The sequence below is a fragment of the Gadus macrocephalus genome, chromosome 15 (assembly GCF_031168955.1).
Source record: "Gadus macrocephalus chromosome 15, ASM3116895v1".
In the NCBI taxonomy this organism is placed as follows: Eukaryota; Metazoa; Chordata; class Actinopteri; order Gadiformes; family Gadidae; genus Gadus; species Gadus macrocephalus.
In genome coordinates, this window is record NC_082396.1 from 9,120,295 (window position 1) to 9,140,437 (window position 20,143).

The window sequence follows — 20,143 nt, forward strand, 5'->3', positions numbered from 1 at the left end:
CTCCTGAAAAAAAATAATAAATACGATACCCCTTCGCCTCTGTACTGTCACTGCTAACCCATTGCATCATCACCGTGTGACATGGCCTCGACCGCTTGCATCATCAGTGCTCGACATGAATCTGGCCCTGATCTTCAGTCAGCTCCCCATCATACCCTGAATGCTGGATGCCTCGCTCCCATTGGAGGCTGTCAAACGCTCTATGCTTGCTTTGCCTGCTTGCTTCTTGATGCCCGACTGGTCTTTTTGTGGTGCTAGATGGTTGTCCCGAGAGAGGCTTTTTTTAGCAGCTTTTATATATATATATATATATATATATATATATATATATATATATGAATATTATACTGTGTGTGTGTGTGTGTGTGTGTGTGTGTGTGTGTGTGTGTGTGTGTGTGTGTGTGTGTGTGAAGCCTCTCACACAAAAAAGCGTTTTCTTATGCAACGAATGCCTTGTAAGTGTTTCGTTGGTGGGGTTGTCACTTTTCTTTTTTACTGTTTGAAAAGTTTTGTCCGTACAAAATGTTGTACAACAAGCGGGCCTTTTCCACGTTGCGGCTCAAACCTTTAGGCTCCCGGCACACACAGACATGTCCTGCCACGTCACGTCCATCGTAGCACAGAGTAGGACTTTTTCTGGGTATATTTCCCCCCTTTTCTTCCTTATTATCCTTCTCTCTCTCTCGGTTTCTCTCTCTGTATCTGTAACTCTCTCTCTCTCTCTCTCTCTCTCTCTCTCTCTCTCTCTCCTCTCTCTCTCTCTCTCTCTCCTCTCTCTCTCTCTCTCTCTCTCTCTCTCTCCCTCCCTCCCCCTCCCTCCCCTCCCCTCCCTCCCTCCCTCCCTCCCTCCCTCCCCCTCCCCCTCCCCCCAGCTGTCTCTGTCTCCACACGGCAGATGAGCCTGTGTTTGATGGGGTCTGACTGTCACCCAGACGAGACAGATGACATGTTATGTTTGGACGGAGACTCCGTCTCCGACACACAGACCGGGTGTTTGAGAGAGGGCCTTGTCAAAACCGAGGAGCACTTTTTCTCACACACTTCTCTTCTCTTACTATTTTCTTTCATCCGACCTCCCCCCGGCCCCCCCCTTCCCTCCCCCCTTGCCCCCCTCTCGGCTTTACTGTACGGGACATATGGTAGCAATCAGCGTCTCCCTGCTGAACACAAAGGCTTTAGAGTGGCACAAGGCTCCAGTAATCAGTTAAATGTGTAAGTGCTTGGCGCGGAGACGTACAGACCCTGACGCGCGTGTCATGTGGGTTTATATTTGCCCGGGGGGGGGGGGGGGGGGGGGGGGGAGGTTCGGCGCATCATCGCCGGTAAGTGCCAAACTTGTCAGCCCCTCTCCCCACACACACACACACACACACACACACACGCACCCACACACATAGAACACACACACACACACACACACACACACACATGTCAAGCAAACGAGATTAAGAGATTACAAATATTTGACTGATTACTGTTACTCACAAACAATGAGGTCATGAGACATCCTGAGCGGGTTTCCAAATGAAAAGGAGTGCGCAGCGCCGCGGCGTCGCCATGTGAAATGGGCCTTGAGGGTCAGCGGGAAGTGAAGGGAGTTGTGTTGGATCCATATTGGATCCACATTGGATCCGAAACGTGCTTTCATGCTCGTGTTGTGTACAGCGCCCGGTGCAGCGTGGCGTACACCCTTCACAGCCCGTGACAGCGCTCCCCGACCGCATGGCCCTGATAGCGTAACGACAAGCGTTTTGCTCGGGTGGCGCCCTCCCTACTTAGGGCTCTGTGGTTTCCATTACGGCTCCGCGGTTTCCATTAGGTCCCCACTGAGACAAAAGGGGGCTGGCACGGCAAACTGGATTCAACGCTGGTTGAACCCTGACAAATACCCCTGGATTTGCCCCCCCGCCGTACTCTACTGTAAGTGCTAGCAGTTTGAAGCGTGGAGAGCGCGTATGGTTGTTAAGCTATCGAGACGACGAACAGAGGTCGTCAGGATGATCTTTCGGCAAGAAAACACAATTCTGTAAGAGTTATGATTATTGCCGCTGATCTGCAAAATAGTTGACCTGCAAAATAGTTGATAATGACACAAAATGACATAAATGACAAGTTCAGGGGACGTGTTTGTGTTTCAAAGGGACTGTTCTGTAACAGGGTCGCCAGTTACATAAAGTTTACTTTAGTTTCATTATGTTAACTTTCCACCGAGACACCCCTTTCATATCTATCAACAGTTATTTGCCCCAAGTGCACACAAACACTTAAACTTAATCAGGATACACAATTTTTTTACAAGATGGAGGAAGCAGGAACACGAGGACTACAGCAGTGCTTTGTGGGTGACTGTGTGTGGCTGGTGTTTGAGCCGTCGTTCTGATGTGTTCTCTGATTACATCATGGGTGTTTGCTGTTTCCGTACTGCATGCTTTTTTTTGTGCGTTGGTGCATGTCTTGCTGTGATGATCCGTTGTGATGTTTGATGCATGTGATTGAAATGTCTGTTTGTATTTGTTGTTTACTTTATCCTGTAGTAGTCTGATCTTATCTTCCCCCCGTAGATTTGTTTTTAGATGTGTGTTTGATTTAAAGGTTATGCTTTACCATAAAGAAAATGTTTTTTTTCAAACAACTTGGAAAGCAATTGCTGGGGAATGGATTTAACTGTATCTCCAGTGTGAGTCGTATCCAACCATTGATCCTGCCAATGGTTTCCATCATGGCCCCATCCTATTGAGGACTCTACTTTTCCGCACGCAGCGATATAATCATACACTCAGCCGCAACCACAATTAAATGTTATTGACGCAGACTCCCTGAACTGTATTTTCCGCCTGAAGATTTACAGATACAAAATGAAAGCCTTACAGTCTCTTAATTCATAATAAATATGAATCATAGCATCATAAATGAGGTGGAAAGGAAAGTCTTCCACAGATGAGTCGTCCACTTGGGTGTCCCAGTCATGTCCGAGTTAAGCGCTATGTGTGTGTGTGTGTGTGTGTGTGTGTGTGTGTGTGTGTGTGTGTGTGTGTGTGTGTGTGTGTGTGTGTGTGTGTCTGGTATCGGGGTCAACTTTTGCGGGGGGCTTTGCGTGGCCGACTCCGAGGTCCGCCCACCAAAGGCTGACCCCAGGGGCCTCACACGCTATATGCCACACGTGCAGACGAAAATAAGAAAATCTGCATTAACTTTATTCTTCGAGGGGGAGCGGCGAGTAGGAAAACATGAACAATAGCGTTCAATCCATTGGAAAACGAGAGGAGCCTCTCTGCCCAGGGGCTCTCCTGGCTCCTCAACAGACATGTCAGCTCATCAGCCGCTACCACCACCACTTCCACCACCACCACGTACTCTCTGTCTCCTCGCTGCTTCCAGGGCCAAGACGTCCCGCTTGAAGCTCCTCATTAGCGTCTCTTGATGCACCGAGGTGGCCTCCATCTGTTGCAGACTTTCCCCCTTTAAGTCTTGCGTCGTGAAGTCCTGGCGAGACATCCTTGGGACCACACTTTCTGTGATGCAGCGACCCCAGTCTCTGTGGCGGATGATGGGGTGATGGAAGAGGTTCTTACGGGTGGTGCTTTGCTTGGTCTGTCATGTCGTCCGTCGATAAATCCAATCCAAAGCGTTTTACTGCGGACCATATGGTTTCAGGATACAGTAATGTCCCTTGTAAAATTTGACGAGTTTCTCTGTGTTTATAAGAGCTTGGGCTTTTTGGCGACTGCGAGAGATCTATCAGAGTAAGAATTGCCCAATGGCTACGGAGTTAATGAGTGATCCACCGTCATGACCTCATGGGCTTGGAGGAGAGACTCAGCCAGAGTTTCCCAAGTCCCTGGTAAAACGAAGGGACTCAAAGTGGTAAGAAAGGAGCGCATTGGCACGGCAGTGGAGAGAATGATCGTTATCATTATTTAAGGATTGCCTGAAAACTCTCTTCCAAGGGGAGAATAATGCAGCCATCTGCATGTCCACACAGATCTCCAGTCAGTGCTGGGGCTAAACAGTGCTGGGCATGTTGAGTTCATCTGGCCGTTATTACTCTGCAGGGGACGTTAAGCTTTCGACAGAACAAATGGTGCGTGAAAAATGCTCTAAATCCATTGGATTAGCATGATTTAAATGCTATATCCTACATTCTATGCTACTTTTTCCAAGTGGTCCCATTTATTATGTTTTCCCCAGATCATGTCGTCTGATGCAAATAGAGATCCGACACAAATCTCCCCCCTGTGTTAGGGACAAAGAGATATTTAGAGAAACCCTTTCTGTTGGAAAGACTCGAGGCTGGAGCAGACCATCCGTCCCAAATGGCTTTCTTCAGCTGAGGAAACTATTGAGCTATCAAGTGATGGATGCTATCTGCAGGACCTTGGACCTGTTCCTAGAGCAGCTAGAGGACAAACTGGGATAGAAAGTACACAAAACGTCCCCGTCCCCGTCCCCCCGCCAAACCTCGGTCCAATCGAACCTCTTATTATCATCTCCTCGGTGTATTCATCCCCTCGTGCTTCATTCGTCTCTCTCTCTCTCTCTCTCTCTCTCTCTCTCTCTCTCTCTCTCTCTCTCTCTCTCTCTCTCTCTCTCTCTCTCTCTCTCTCTCTCTCTCTCTCTCTCTCTCTCTCTCTCGGGCCAGGGACCTGTCATTGGCTCAGAAGTCTTTTTTTCAAATCCACGTCAACCGCAAGCCTCCAAAGTCACATTGGAAGCTTTCAGTAAGGTCCCGTTTGAAGGCAGGGGGAATATTGATGTACATGCTTTTGTCAACATTCATTCAGCGTTCCGAAAAGAGTGGGCCGTGTCTTGGCCGGGGGGACAATTTTTATATTGAGAACGGATAGGAATCCGACCACTGCGGGTTTTATGATTATATCTTAGGTTTTCTAAAGTGGTTCTGAGCTGAGTGTTTGATTGCGTTTGTCGTGCGGAATAACCACATTCATAACATCGAAGGGGGAATTATTTTTACAGGCAAGGGAAAAAAAGATATATCCAAATGACTTATTTGCTTTGTAAAGACATTTCCTTGACATGTCAATAGGTTTCTCTCAGGCTATTTCTGTGAGTTGGATTTTAGGGTGCCCTGAGTGATTTTCTTCAAGCCACACGCCAGACTCTGGTGTGATTGATGTTGACAGCCGTAGATGAATTATCCTCCTCTTCCTCCCTCTCGCAGGCATATTGTGGTCTGTGGTCATATTACTCTCGAAAGTGTCTCCAACTTCCTCAAAGACTTCCTACACAAGGACAGGGATGATGTCAATGTAGAAATTGTTTTTCTCCATAAGTAAGTGCACAAATCTCTCCCCCCCCCCCCCCCCCAAGCCGTCCAAACATATTTACGACCTCTAACGCAACAATTCAAAAATACAAGATTCAGAGTGCATGTACTGTGGTGTAACTGGATATGAACATACATAGCCGTGCCCCTGTTCACCGTCTGACCGCTTCTTGTCTCTCTTGTGTGACAGTATTTCCCCTAATCTTGAGCTGGAAGCCTTGTTCAAACGCCACTTTACCCAAGTGGAGTTCTACCAGGGATCTGTTCTCAACCCTCATGATCTAGCAAGAGTGAAGGTACCTTCAGAGACATCTGAGACACACATCCCAGGGTCTGCATGTATAGGAGGGTTTCATGTGATGTCACGCACATTCCCAGCCACCATCTTGGTACCTTTTTACCGTTAGAATTAGAATAATAACAACTGATCGCTTTGCTTTTCTGCAATGTTTGGTCAAGAACTACCAAGATGGCGTGCTTGAACTTATTTGATGGATTCCACTTTTGAATCCCTCCTATACTGTTTTGGGCTGTATGTGAGATAGCTGACCTATAAATACAAATCATGCTTTTAATAATAAGAATAGTAACAGTGTTGTGGAGGCCGATTTAGTCTAGTGATTAATGGTGTCCGGCACCCGGCCGAAACGTACTGGGTTCGATCTCCAAAGTCTGCAGTGTACCTATAGGCAACCCCGGCAGTGTTAATGACTTGCTTGTCCTGTTGAACCAGGACCACAATAGTAGTAGTAAATCAGAACGGTAACGGCCAAGACAACCGAAACAACATGACAGCTGTGATGTTTACTTAATCGTCGTTGTTATGATATATTGTCAGATCGATAGTTTGCTATACTCGCATTAAATGCATAATGTTCCAACTCAAAATGATGTGTTTTGATTTAGAACTAAGCCAATAGCAAATGTCCATGATGTATGTCAAGATGTTGAAATCAATGAACTGTCAGAGTTGTAAATGTGTGTTTCGCATTCTGCGTCTGTCTCCGTTTATTCTTGCTCTCTGGGCTAGATCGAGTCTGCAGATGCCTGCTTAATTCTAGCCAATAAATACTGTGCAGATCCAGATGCAGAGGATGCATCGAACATAATGAGGTATGACATCCACTGAATTGAACAAAAACAGACTAGGATCTGCCAACAAAAATCACTTTTTTTGCTAACCTCCTCAATGTTTCTCTCAATCTACAGGGTCATTTCGATCAAGAACTATCATCCCAGAATCAGAATAATCACACAAATGTTGCAATACCATAACAAGGTACATTTGATCATTGATTTCTATGTTCATATATAAACGCTTTGGTCAAACATCCTTGCTATGATAGATACGGTTATTTTGCACTTATTTACTTGTATGCAAAGCAGTTTTGTTTTTCATTTTGTAACATGGCTTTAAAAGTGTAGTGTGTAGGATTTAGGGACAGCAGTGAGTTTGCAGATTGAGCTTGTGTTCGGTCAGTGTCCTGAACCTGGCAGCCCGTCTGAACTTCCTAGTCTGGGGAGGAAGACGGCCCTATAGACGCTTCTCTCCAATATTGTGATTTTGTGCTGCAGATTCGCTCTGTCAATGTAACACATTATACCTTCTGGATATTGTGTCTCATTAGCATTAGCATAACACTTTCAAACTTTCAGTATCGCCTTCATTAAATCTGTAACCATAGTAACTTCTTTATATACATTATCCATACCATGAATCGATTATTTATAGAGAGCACCAAAGCTTACTGTGAGTCCAAAGCTCACTTATACGTTATGTTTAGTATAATGTCAAAGTTTGCTTATTCAAATTGAAACTTTTTTATTTTATATTCTGTTGCAGCATTGTTCTAAGGAATGTGTTTCCTGTTAGTTTGCATAACAACAGTTAACATCCGATTATCAGAGCAGATATTTAGACATCATGTTCGAAAATGATCCGGGGCCTGTTTCTGTTGGTCGTTTATTAACTTTCCACCATGATGCTGTTGCTGGTTTCTCTCTCCTCTGTCCGTCTCCTGTCTCCGTGCGCAGGCCCATCTGTTGAACATCCCCAGTTGGAACTGGAGAGAGGGTGATGATGCCATATGTCTGGCTGAGCTGAAGGCAGGCTTCATAGCCCAGAGTTGTCTGGCCCAAGGCCTGTCTACCATGCTAGCCAACCTCTTCTCTATGAGGTCCTTCATCGAGGTATACCACAAATTCCCGCTCCCACTGTACACCGTATGTTCGATATATAGATACGATCAGGGGCGAAGTTCTTGTTACAGGAGTCGATTTATTTACATATGGTAGTCATGTATATATATATTCATTTTTTTGTTCTCAGAGCACTTTTTTCATGCTTCATACAGGCACTTGGTAAATCTGTTTTTTGATCTAGTCTGGTTTCAGTCAGATGGAAAGGCTTTATCATGGGACAAGTGGTACATATAATGCAAAACTTTGACAGCTCTGTTCCGCTGGAGCCGAACGAGTCTTTCCAAGCGTTTTTTTTCTATCTGTCCATCTGTCACTCTATAAAAAACAAATAAAGAAAATGGCGCATCAAATCAGACATTTCTCAGACATTGAATTCTGCTCAGTGCTCCCTGATGCTTCCCTGGTGATAAGAGGTGTATCTTGTATAGGAGAACAGGTTCTCATGTCCTCAAGAGGATGAATCTCTTTATAAGGACCAGGGCCACTGGTGGCGGGGCCAAACATCTGCTGGCCGCATTGATCCACACTCTCCCCCCCCACCGCGACCCCCCCCACCTCCCTCAAGACTCCGGTGTTTGAAGTCCTCAGGTTGCATGTTCACTCTCACATATGATCCTTTCTGGCTCCAGATTGAAGAAGACACATGGCAGAAGTATTACCTGGAAGGAGTCGCCAATGAGATGTACACCGAGTATCTGTCCAATGCCTTCGTGGGCTTGTCCTTCCCTACAGTCTGTGAGTAAGTACCCCTCCGTTTGTGTTGAGGTGAAAGGTCGCCTGTCGTTCGGCTGTGAGGGCCCAGCGTGTCTGCGTCGAAGTACCCGATTGATCGTAAGGTTTTGGGTTCAAACTCCGATATGCACAGTCTGTAGTCTAGGCATCCTTGAGCAAAATGCAAGTAGTTGTGCCTGCAAGGTGTTGATAGGGATCTGTAAAAAGTGAGTTTTGTCTGAATTTGTGTTATACACTTCACTAATCCGATGACTTCCTCTCTGTGTTTCTCTTGCAGACTTTGTTATGTGAAGCTGAAGCTGTTGCTAATTGCCATCGAATACAAGTCGGAGCAGAGAGAGAGCAGGTTCGTTTGCTGGACCATGATTATGAATGTCTTACTATGGTTATATTATTTCATTCATTTTGTCTCCTTCCCTTTACTTTTTTGCCAAAACCCTTATCAGTGTTTTCCCTTGTAGTGCACAGTCTTTGGTTTTACCCGTATGTTTAAAGTTATTGTCTCGATTTGGTTTGAGTTTGGTTTTACTAAGGCACTAATTCAGTGTTAATATGCCATCCTCAACCAAAAGTGACTTAACCCAAAACAATTGGGCCAAAGGATACAAAGACAACTTTATGTGTAGGGTGACAACAACATGAAGCATTGTAACTCTAACATCATCCATAATCCGTGACAAACACTAACAATAACATGATTTTCATGATAAATAACCTGTTCAACAAGGATTATTTAAAGTCACACGTGTCCATTCTATACCTGTTGCTTGTATATTTCACTCATTATGTATTGACACATCCATTCAGGCGTAGTTGATATAGGCTTATGGCACTCGTATGTTTTATTTGTTTTTGCTTCCTTAAATATCCCACCACAGTACATTTTCACACTTGGCCAAATCAGCTCTTTTGAATCCAGTGTAATACACTGAAAATAGAATATATGAAATATAAACATACACATACATGTTATTAACTTGTACATTAGCATTAGTCTTTTATCTTCTTCGCTGTATCTTTTTCTTTTCCGTAACATATAGTGCCACTATTCTCTGTGCCATTAACTTTGTCTAATTGACGAAGGTAGCCAGAACTCTATGGCGATCATTACATTTCAAGGTGTATGGAACTGCACAACACAACTCAATATCACATTAGCTCAGCAGAAGCTACACACACCACATTACACAAGGAGAGAATATCAATGACCGTGCATGATATTCTCTTGTTCTGTGTCAATGACTTGTGTTTCATTTGAGATTCTTGTGTCTTGTCATTTGCAGAAGCCGAAAGCGGTATGCCCTCTACCCTCTATGTCACTACCAAACCTCTGAACCCCTTCTTCATCACTTTAAGGCTTCTGGCTTTGGGAATCCCCAGCCCTGGTCCCCTCCCCCCACCCCCCCCCCCCCCCACACCCCTCCTTCCATTCTATCTATATGAACAGGAGTCTGATTGTGTTTGCTAACTTCTTCATGGTGTCCCGTTGTGCGAAAAGCAAAGCACTAACTTCTTTGCAGGCAGAGAGAGAATAGTGAACGTTGCTTTGTAGAAGTGCAGTTTGTTCGTCTCCCTGTTGTCGATGTACAGAGGTCCACTCCCACACCCCCGCCATATTATCTCCCTCCCACTGCAAACTGAATTTTTACTTTTGTTCTCTATCCGTCTTTTTTTTTATTTCGGTAATCTCTATGTCTCACGTGGCTTTAAGTTCTCCTCTCCTTGTTTCCCTCATTATTTCTCGTCTTTATGGTTCTTTTCTGTTGTCACTAAAAAACTAAACAAATAATGTAATCTGGGTGACTACAGATCAGATAATTGGACGTAACGTCTGCCATGCATAACATCGGCATGCCTTTTTGATTGGGTGATACAAACTAATGTTACCACCATGCCTCCCGTTTGTCCTCAGAAAAGGGATGAGGACAAACTTATGATAGTTCAATATTTATCCAAAATGAAACCCAACAACCGTGGCCACATTTATCTTTACAAAAATGCCTCCATCTATATTCATGTACATCTTTACGTGTAGCACATTTCGTCCCTGCATCTAATCACCTTTCTACGTCATTCGTGAGTGTGAGTGTGAGTGTGAGTGTGTGTGTGTGTGTGTGTGTGTGTGTGTGTGTGTGTGTGTGTGTGTGTGTGCGTGTGCGTGTGCTTGTGCGTATGTGTGTCTGCAAGTGCACGTTCAAGTGCAAGAATGCATTATCTATCCCCCCCACCACCGCCCATCACACGTCTCTGGAGTAGATGTCCCCCTTTGAGGTCGCTTCCTGTCAGTTTGGTGTTTGAGAAACAGTCCAACTGCACAGAAGTTACTGCAACCGTCTGCATACACGTACCTGTTCCTCTCTCCCTCTCGCCGCTTCCACTTCCTGTCTGTCTGTCTGTCTGTCTGACCAGCGCGTCTCTGTACCGGGTCACTGTACCGGGTCACCGCATGCTGTGAGCACGCCACAGCAGCCGCTCCACGCTTGCCTTTTTGTTGCTCCAATTATGAGTTTTTTACTTTCAGACGTGGTGGGTTTTATTTTTGGCCACTTGAACGGAACGCTGTTTAAAACAACAACTGCGTTTATTGCAGAGACAGGGGAAATCTCAGATTTGGGCAGCAATGTTTTGTCTCCTCGTGATGTTTCTTGTACAATTGGTTTAGTTTTCTTTGAAAGGCATGCAGAGTGAAATGCACAAGTCTTGTTTTTTGATTTTGGGAGCCATTGAATTAATTTCCAGCGGTTAAAGATAATGTATGAATGCACAATTACCTCTTTGAGATATTACATTGCAGATCATTAATTCAATTGCTCCCGGAATGTTGTACTTACTTAACAAAAGCTTTTTGGGAGCCCAGAGGAAAGGAAGAGAGGCTTTTAGTTTTCCTTAAACATTACCTTAACCTAAAAAGAAAGGGGATGTTAACATATAGACACCAACATTAGAGGTCGAAATAAAAACAAGCCCAACCAAAAATACTAACGTAATCAAATTATCTGTACTAGTAAAACACAGTATTTACAACAAAATTATAATTTGCCACAAAACGGAAAGACAGCCAATTGTGGGGCAAAACCACCTCTACCACAGCTTCTCTGCAAAACATCCACACTACATTTAGTCTCTCATCATCTTTTATCCAAAGCAGCTTACAAGTATATTATTCCCCAGTAGTAGATTTAAGTTGTATGGGACGCATTACGAAGGTTGTAGAATCAGATACTTTAACGAAAAAACTTGCCATGCTCTTCTCTTTCTAATGGGCTTCTGGACTTTGGTAGTGTAACCTGATAGCATATGTGTGGATTTCAGTGTGTCCTAGTCTCCCTAGTTCACACTAACTTCATTGATGATGTTTGTTTGTGTGTCTCATGAATCTTGTCATTAGTCTAATTAATGGGGAATGATACAGCCAGTTGCAACAGTTTTGATTTGTTGAAAGTAAGCAACCAATCCCGCTTTTAATGTGAAAGAAATGTAACGCGGAGCAGTCATCACTTCCACCATATTTTTTGTTGTTGTTTACATTTGGTTTCATTGGATAAAGTAGGTTGGGGGTCGCCTCACATACTGTTCAGACGTTCAGTGGCTTTTGATAGCTTATGTTTTTTTGACACGCCATCAGATATATATATATAATCTGATACAAACTGTAGTATAGTTCGCCCCAGTATGCAGTGTATGCTCAGGCGCTAGGTCGAGGGCTGTGCATTCCCTTGCATTCTCCACCATCAGTAGAACTGTCACAGTGACAACTCTCATATCCTCCGACCACTGATAAAGTCCTGTCTGTGACCCCCGCCAACTGCAACACCCCATAACATGGTTAGTCTAAGTGACCGTTCAAATCGATATATATCGACGAATCGATCGTTAAAACACCACTTCATCCGACCGCCATACTCTTGAATTATTTCTCCCTGCTTTGTTTGCCCCCAATCCCTCTTCTTCCTCCTCCTCCTCTTCCTCCATGTTTTGCCCTTCTTCGATCATCCTCCTCCTCTTCTTCCTCATCCACTCTCCATGCTTCACTGCTGTTATGCCAAGACAACCACAACCATGAGAATTCAAATTGAAAATGAACAGCCGTGCTGTTCTTTTTATTTCGTTGGATTGATGAGCGTCAGTGACCAAAAGTCAGAGTCGGTTAGCTTTTCTCTGAGTAGCCGCAGACAGCACCACATTTTCAATACTATCGATTTTACAAAAAATGTTTTTCTCAAATTAAGCCATCCATTCCAAAACCATCAGAAGTGTCCTCCAATCAGAACTCCCTATAAGTGTGTGTGTGTACCATTCCTCTTGATTAGCACTGTGCGAATGTAAATTGGAGGCTGGCCAGGGCAATAATGAGCAAATTTGTGTTTGTTGTTTTTGTTTATTTTTATGATTTCCCAGCATCCTCATCAACCCAGGAAACCACGTCAAACTACAGGAAGGAACTCTGGGGTTCTTTATTGCTAGCGATGCCAAAGAAGTAAAGAGGTAACTGAAAAAAATAAATGCCTATGTTACTTTGGATAAATGCATCCGCCAAATGACGCAATGTAAATGAATAATAGTAGACCTACGAGGTAGACTTAGAGCTAATGATTGTTGTTTATCCAGGGCATTTTTCTACTGCAAAGCTTGCCATGACGACATCACTGACGCTAAACGAATTAAAAAATGTGGCTGCAAACGACGTGAGTATTCCTTTATTAATGTTGAATACAGAGTGTATTAATCACTACATTAGTACCCCTCCCCATCACCTCTCACTTGTATCTCATTCATGTTAGGTTGCATGATTAGAATACAATTTTATACCACTAACCGTGGTAGGAAACAGATTTGTTTAATTTGGGTGTGAACATCAAATTAACACATTTATATATGTATATATCAGTTGATTGTGTATGTATTCCCAACCCCTTGAGATATATTTTGAGGTTTGGTAATGTTTTTATTTCAATTGTAATAATTGTTTTGGATTGGCCCATTTCAAAAGTGAAATAACCCTATTAAATGTGTTTTCTAATACATTCATCTGAATATACTTCTGAGAAAGAGAACCAAAAAGTAACAACAAATAACAAATAAAAGCCATAAACATAGCATGTCAGAATAATTTATAAGTCAAAAAAAGACAATGGAAAAGTAGTTTAAAGTTTGATGGCTTGACGGATATAACATTAACATCTAAAAGCCATCAGACACAGAACTGCTCTCTCTCTTACAGATGTCACCCCACCACAGTTAGTCACTTAATTGATTTGAGCTTTTTAGACCTCATGAATAGTTTATTAACCTAAAACGGTTAACTGAAAATGTGTTCCCTCGGTTAAATAGTAAATGATGGCCACTATGCAAGCCATGTTAGTACAATGGTCTTCAATATTTAGCCTTGGTCTGCATGCATTTTGTGAATATTACCTGACCTACATAGAGGAGTCATTTGTCAGATCATGTTAGTCCATTATGAATATTCCTGTGTATTCTAAGAAATGTCATCAGCCAAAATAACAATGTAAAAAAGCTATTATTGAAACCTACCAATTCTTTGTCAAACTAATTAAATAATAATGTCATGGAGATACAACTTCAATAATGATAGTGTATTCATTAGATGATGGAATCACTTGATTAGTTGCCTTTTTAATTCTGTCATTTCTCATGTTAGTATTTTTACGTGTTCATTTTGGATACAATTCTTGCCAGGTAGATGATTGATCCTTTCCTGCAATTTTTTTGTCTCCTGTTCTTTTCCTGTGTTTTCTTTCTTTCCTTTCCTTTTTTCTGTTCTTTTATTTTCCATCCCTTCCTGTTCTTTCATTTCTTTGGTTCATTTCTCTGTGTACGATCATTGACACTGTTGATGTATTTCCTCCCCTGCTGCCGTTGGAAAACAACACTTGTACTGGTAGTGATTTATTGTGAGTAAAAAGAAAGCAGGTGTCCAATTACCCAGAGTGCAGTGCAAGTGTTTCTCTCTCTTTCTCTCTCTCTGTCTCTCTCTGTGTCTGTCTGTCCGTCTCTATGTCTCTCTCTCGCTCTCTAGCTCTCTAGCCTACAGTACTCTACTGTATCTGTGTTGCATGCACCAGTGTAGCTTCTGCATCCCTTTACCCCTGCGTTTCATCCCTACACTGTTCTCAGACCAGACCAACCAAACCCCAAAACAAAACAAAAAACGAAAGCAGCACAAATCCGACCCGCAGTTTCAGCGACTCCGACAGTTGACGTGATTCGAAACGACAAACACAAAGTGATTTCATCCAGTGAGGAGTGCATGAACCCAAGTGTTCCTCCTCTCCATTTGAGGGCGAGCTCATGTAATAGCAGCAGCGTATGAAACCCAATCCCCTTCGCCGTGTTGTGTTATTACCTGTTGTTAAGTCCTAAGCCTTGCAGAGGAGCGACTGTTAAGAGAGGGGGGAGAAGGCTGGAAAGTCAAGCCTTTTTTATTTTGGTCTTTTGAGTCAAGTTCCAGGGAGACAGCTGAGCTAAGCCTTAAAACTGCGGAGTAGATAAACAAGGAGCGGTGAGATTTAAATCCTAAATCTGTTGGATGTGATCTGTCGCCGTGCGTATACAGAGAGTGGAAAGTGATTTTTTTTTATATTGCCAAGGAACTAGCACGCCAAAATGTAATCAAAGCAATCTGGTTCATCTTGCCTTCTGATTTCGGGCCCAGTTTACAAAACTCTGGTTCCTCTCTCTGCTCCTGTTAGGTTTCCAGAGAGCATCAGTGGCTTGCGTGATTAAAATACTGTGGCTCCATCTCCCCTGACTTTCAATTCTGACAGTCTATAGAGCTCCATATTTTCCACAAAAGTTTTACAAGCCATATTCTCAGTAGTGTCGTATACAGTCATGAATGGCCACTAGATGGCGGTACCGTGCCAGAGTCAGTCTGTCGACACATGGAGGTTCTCTTATGACTATTCAGCAAGAATGTAAATGTACAGCTGTGTGTTTGTTTGTATGTGGGATTTTTTGTGCTGTAATGTTACATTTGAAAAAAACACTATTACTTCTACTTATATTGTTACTTATTTAGCAATTGTTGATGTTTGTTATATAGCCCCTGCATTTCCGCTGTGCTAAAGTTTGTCTTTCAGGAAACAAGGTACAAAGTTGATTCTACATTTTACAACACGTATAAGATAGGATGAATGTACACTGGTGGTGTGCAGTAATCATTTCACCTTGCACTCTTGCTGAATAGGATAACCGTTGATTTCCGAAGGGTTTACAGTAGTTGTCGTGCTCATTTTTGGGACATTCAACATGGTGCCCCTATGGTCGGATTTAGTATGTTGTAGGATGGTGGATTAGGGTAGCGCACCATAAAAGAAGACCTACACATACTGTCAATCAGGGCTTCTCTCATGTTGAATCCTTCTCTTTAAGGACGTCCTATCATGGACCTTCCCCCAGAAATGTACATATCGTTTTGTTGTTTGTGAGGCCACACAAGTTTACCATCATTGTATTTGCGTGTACTTGTATATGTATATGCGTGTGTATTTGTGTGTGTGTGTGTGTGTGTGTGTGTTTGTGTGTGTGTCTCTCTGTGTCTGTTCTTTGTCAACACCTCAAACGTGCGTGGATACGTGTTGTAAACATGAGTGTGTCAGCACCCCCATCCCCTGTGTGTCGTGACTACATCTCAGCATGTACCAGTAGCACCAATACACTCACTCAACATCTCATCTGTCTGCACCTCCTTTTTCCTTGCAAAGGGAGAACAAAAAAAAAAAACCTGCACCTTCCATTGCATGCTCCTTGAGATTCTAACATGGCTGTTGTTTTTTTTTGCACGTCGTACAATAACAAACCCTGTTTTCCTCCCGGGGCCTTGTTCGTTTATGACTCCCACTCTATGACCCCCACACCATTCTCTCCTTATAAAACTTTCTTTAAACATACACACCCCAGCAGTTGACCGCTCACAACGCTGCCCTCCAGCGATGTGTGGCTGTGTCTCTGTGTAAAGTATGTGGGTGGACAGGGGGCATGTGTTTGATTCCCAGCCGAGAGGCGCCGGGTTCGAGCCTTCATTTCCCCGAGACGTGTTGTAGACATTTAAAAAGACAATGCGAACACAATTTAAATTGTATTCTTAAAGTATTGAATAGTCCTAAAAGAGTAGTCAAATAGCACATTGTGCGCTTGCACCCTGCCAGAGAGAGAAGGTGTGTGTGTCGGATGGGAACAGGGGCTCTGTGGTCGTACCTAGAGTCCCAGCACTCTGGAGAGACTGTCCTCTGTGACTTTCACCCCCACTCCCCCTGGGGCCAGGGCTAACAAACACACAAACAAATGCATACACACACACACGCACACACACACACACACACACACACACACACACACACACACACACACACACACACACACACACACACATACACACACAAAAACACACATATACTGTATATATTTCAGTCCCTCTAAACAAAGTCCTGAGGACTAAAAGTGTGTCAACAAACACGCACACACACACACACACACACACACACACACACACACACACACACACACACACACACACACACACACACACACACACACACACACCCTTGCCAAGGGGGGAGGGGTGTGTGGAAGCCGCAGGTTCGATCCCAGCATGATTCGGCCACAGCGAGTAGTGTAGTGGGATGCTATTGGAGAGGTCTGCTAACACAGCTGCATGATGGGACACAGGTACGTTATCCGCATCGTTAAACCACCGGATACATAAAGGATGTACAAGATGTATTGAATATTCTGTTTGCTGCTGAAGACATTGCCCCCCCACTGCCCCTCTCCCATGCCTTCTGAATGCTATCCATCTCTCCCCTTCCTTTCCCGCCCTTGTCCCTCTCCAACCTTTTACCCCCGTCTCCCCCTCTGCCATAGTTTGACCTCTTGACATCCTGTTGCATTGAGCTGCAGTCGCACACGGATCTCTTTCTGTCAATAGAATCCAGCGTTAACAACCCAAAGAAATGCACACATATCAGTGGATAATACGATCATAAGTAAATATGTACATGTTCTGCCACTTAATAATGATACACATATGAGCAAGGAATGATTGCTGAAAGCATCCACTAAAATTAAATGTACAGTAACCATCTATACGGATTGAGGCAGTTCCCCATGTGCTATGAACACCACGCTGGTTTCTTGACAAGAGAACCACGTCTGTGGCCACAGACGGGCAGACAGACAGACAGGCAGGCAGGTGGACGATGGTGGTGACGCAGGCTTTACTCCTCCTTTTTTAATGCTGAAATGACCTGTCTCTACCCCCCCCCCCCCCCCCCCCCCCCGATTCCAGGATGTCCCTTATTTTCTCCTCTATGCCATTAACCTGCTGCTTCTCCTCCTTCTCCTCTCACCCCCACCCCCACCCCCACTACCACCACCACCACCTCTTCCTCCTCCTCCTCCTCCTCCTCCTCCTCCACCACCTCCGCCTGATCCGACCACGTAGCCAAGATGTCCATCTGCAAGCGAATGAAACTGGCATGTTGTTTTGATTGCGGCCTCTCAGCGACCGAGTGCTCGTGCATGTCAGGCAGTGTACATAGTAACGCGGACAGCCTGCAGCGGGCCTACCCCCTTTCCTCTGTCTCTGTTCATGATTGCGCAACCACCTTACGTGCCTGTAAGTTTACACCGCCCACCCCCACCCCCACCCCCACCCCCCTTTGCCCCCCAAAAAACATGCTGTGTGTGTCATGACGTTACGCGTCGATGGTGTGTGTGCGTGTGTGAACGTGTGTGTGCGTGTGTCCATGTTCCAATGCGATGGTTGTGGTGTGTGTGTGTGTGTGTGTGTGTGTGTGTGTGTGTGTGTGTTTCCATGTTCCATGTGATGTGTGTGTGTCTGTGTGTTTGTTTGTGTGTGCGTGTGTCCTTGTGTAGTGTACGTATGTGTTGCTATAAATGCAGTGTGCATAGTTCATATTTTCGTAGCTTACACATATGTATGTATTTATCTATTTCTCGGTCTATCTCTATATTTCTCTCTGTCCATCTGTGGCTGTTTTCAACAGCCATACGTTTGAGCATTTGAACAATCATATATATGAGATATATCTATATATATGTATATATAGATATAAAGTAAACACTTATCAAGTGTTTATTTAGATAAAAAATGTCACAATCGCTTTTTGTGTATTATGTTTGCGGCCAGCGTTTGATGAAAATTTCCTTCAGTTTATTTCTGCTCTCATTTTCCATTCTTCCTAGAGTGACTTTTGTCGTGGTTGTATGAGTTCTTTGCTGTGGTGTGGCTCTACTTTAGCTGTTAGCTGTTAGCTACTGCATGCCGTGTCAGTCCAGCAGTTTGGTGACTAGTGCTATAATGCTAATGTCTCTAATGGTGTTGTGATGGTGTCTTAAAAAAAGCTAATAATTTTTTTATAGAATGTTCCGCAGGGATAAAATTGGAAAACAATGATATTATATAGGTGCTTAAATTTTGAGGAACCTCCATTTTATTTAATTTTTTTCCTTTTTCACATTTAAATATTGTTTTGGGCTTTTAATTTACGTTATTTACATGACTGAACAAGTAAGCCAATTATTTGTATTCTTTATTCTGGAGATCACCACATTACAATTCAAAAATTGGATTATGAATATTTTAATTGTCTAGCGCTCTTTCAAGCCTCATAAATATTCAAGCTCTTACAATGACAAAAAATCTATTCATATGCTAACAATTACTGTGAGAGATAGCACATTATTTAGGTAGATCACACCAAATAACGTACAATCAGACTTTTTTGTTCTATTACGTTTGGCAGAAAAGGCCAAGCGAATCAACCCTGATTGGTTTATCAGATACAATTGTAAATCAGCAAAGCAGTTTTTTTTCCAACAGTCAAACAAAAAACGTTAACCACAACTTTAGTGCTTGCCCAGAAAAGTAGTGCTGGTTAAAGGAGAGAGAAGGATAGAGAGAGAAAGACAGAGTGAGATGGATCTGCAGAGACGAAGAAAGCATGAGAGGGGGAGAGAGAGAGGGAGAGGGGGGGGGGTATGGTGCGATAGAATAGGGAAGAAGAGGAGAGCTGTGGGAAGCAGGAAGAGTGGAATCCTCCCACTGTAGTTAAAACCAGAGCAGAAGATCGACGAGATGTGAAACCTTAAGTAAAGAGTAGAGGAAAAAAGACATTGGCACGATAAAATGAAAAAGGTCAGGTAAAAAGTAAATCCTCCTCCTTCTCACCCACTTTTCCTCTTCGTTGGACGAGAGTGGACGTGGAAATACTAAATTGTCTGTCAATTAGACATGGCAGCAGCAGGCACCGGCTATCACAGTGGCTGAAATCAGACGTGCAGATCTGATTTCCTCTCCCACATTCTCCCACCGTCCGACGGCTCAGCCCGGATTAGTGTCAAACGTGGCTCGATCGCTTTGGCTAGGCTGCTCTCTCTCTTCCTCTCTCTCTACCTCTCTCTACCACTCTCTCCCTCTCCCTCGTTCTCTCCTAGTAGTTTGGGATCGGTGCTGATATCCCTCGGTACCAATTACCGCCCATTACATGCTTGCTGATCCCCTCCTTACCCCACACCCCACCCCCTCAACCCCCTGTAGGATTTCCGGAAGAAAAGGCCCCTCTGTCCACCTTTCTCTCTCTCTCTCTCTCTCTCTCTCTCTCTCTCTCTCTCTCTCTCTCTCTCTCTCTCTCTCTGTTTATCTGTTTCTCTCTCTCTGTTTATCTGTTTCTCTCTCTCTGTCTATCTCTCTCTCTCTCCGTCTCTCTCGCCCTCTGTCTGTCTCTGTCTCTATTTCTCTGTAAGCCTGCTCTGTCTTACAGTTTGTCTCCTTTACAGCCTAGCTTACTTACTAGCACAGTGGCCTTATAGGAAGGTTGCTGCTCCTCTTTGTCTTATCGGTGAACAGCTGCACCTATTTAATTTTTTTCACCAGCACAC

General features: G+C 43.8%; 1 protein-coding gene across 1 annotated transcript in view; it reads left to right on the forward strand.

Annotated features, from left to right (window-relative positions):
- LOC132473650 (calcium-activated potassium channel subunit alpha-1a-like) overlaps window positions 1-20,143 on the forward strand; it is a 106,327-nt gene that overhangs the window by 50,027 nt on the left and 36,157 nt on the right. The window contains exons 8-17 of the mRNA XM_060073859.1: window positions 5,148-5,290; window positions 5,475-5,580; window positions 6,315-6,397; window positions 6,494-6,563; window positions 7,319-7,474; window positions 8,116-8,225; window positions 8,496-8,564; window positions 9,502-9,513; window positions 12,617-12,703; window positions 12,827-12,903. Coding sequence (XP_059929842.1) covers window positions 5,148-5,290; window positions 5,475-5,580; window positions 6,315-6,397; window positions 6,494-6,563; window positions 7,319-7,474; window positions 8,116-8,225; window positions 8,496-8,564; window positions 9,502-9,513; window positions 12,617-12,703; window positions 12,827-12,903 — 913 coding nt within the window. The remainder of the gene's footprint in view (window positions 1-5,147; window positions 5,291-5,474; window positions 5,581-6,314; window positions 6,398-6,493; window positions 6,564-7,318; window positions 7,475-8,115; window positions 8,226-8,495; window positions 8,565-9,501; window positions 9,514-12,616; window positions 12,704-12,826; window positions 12,904-20,143) is intronic.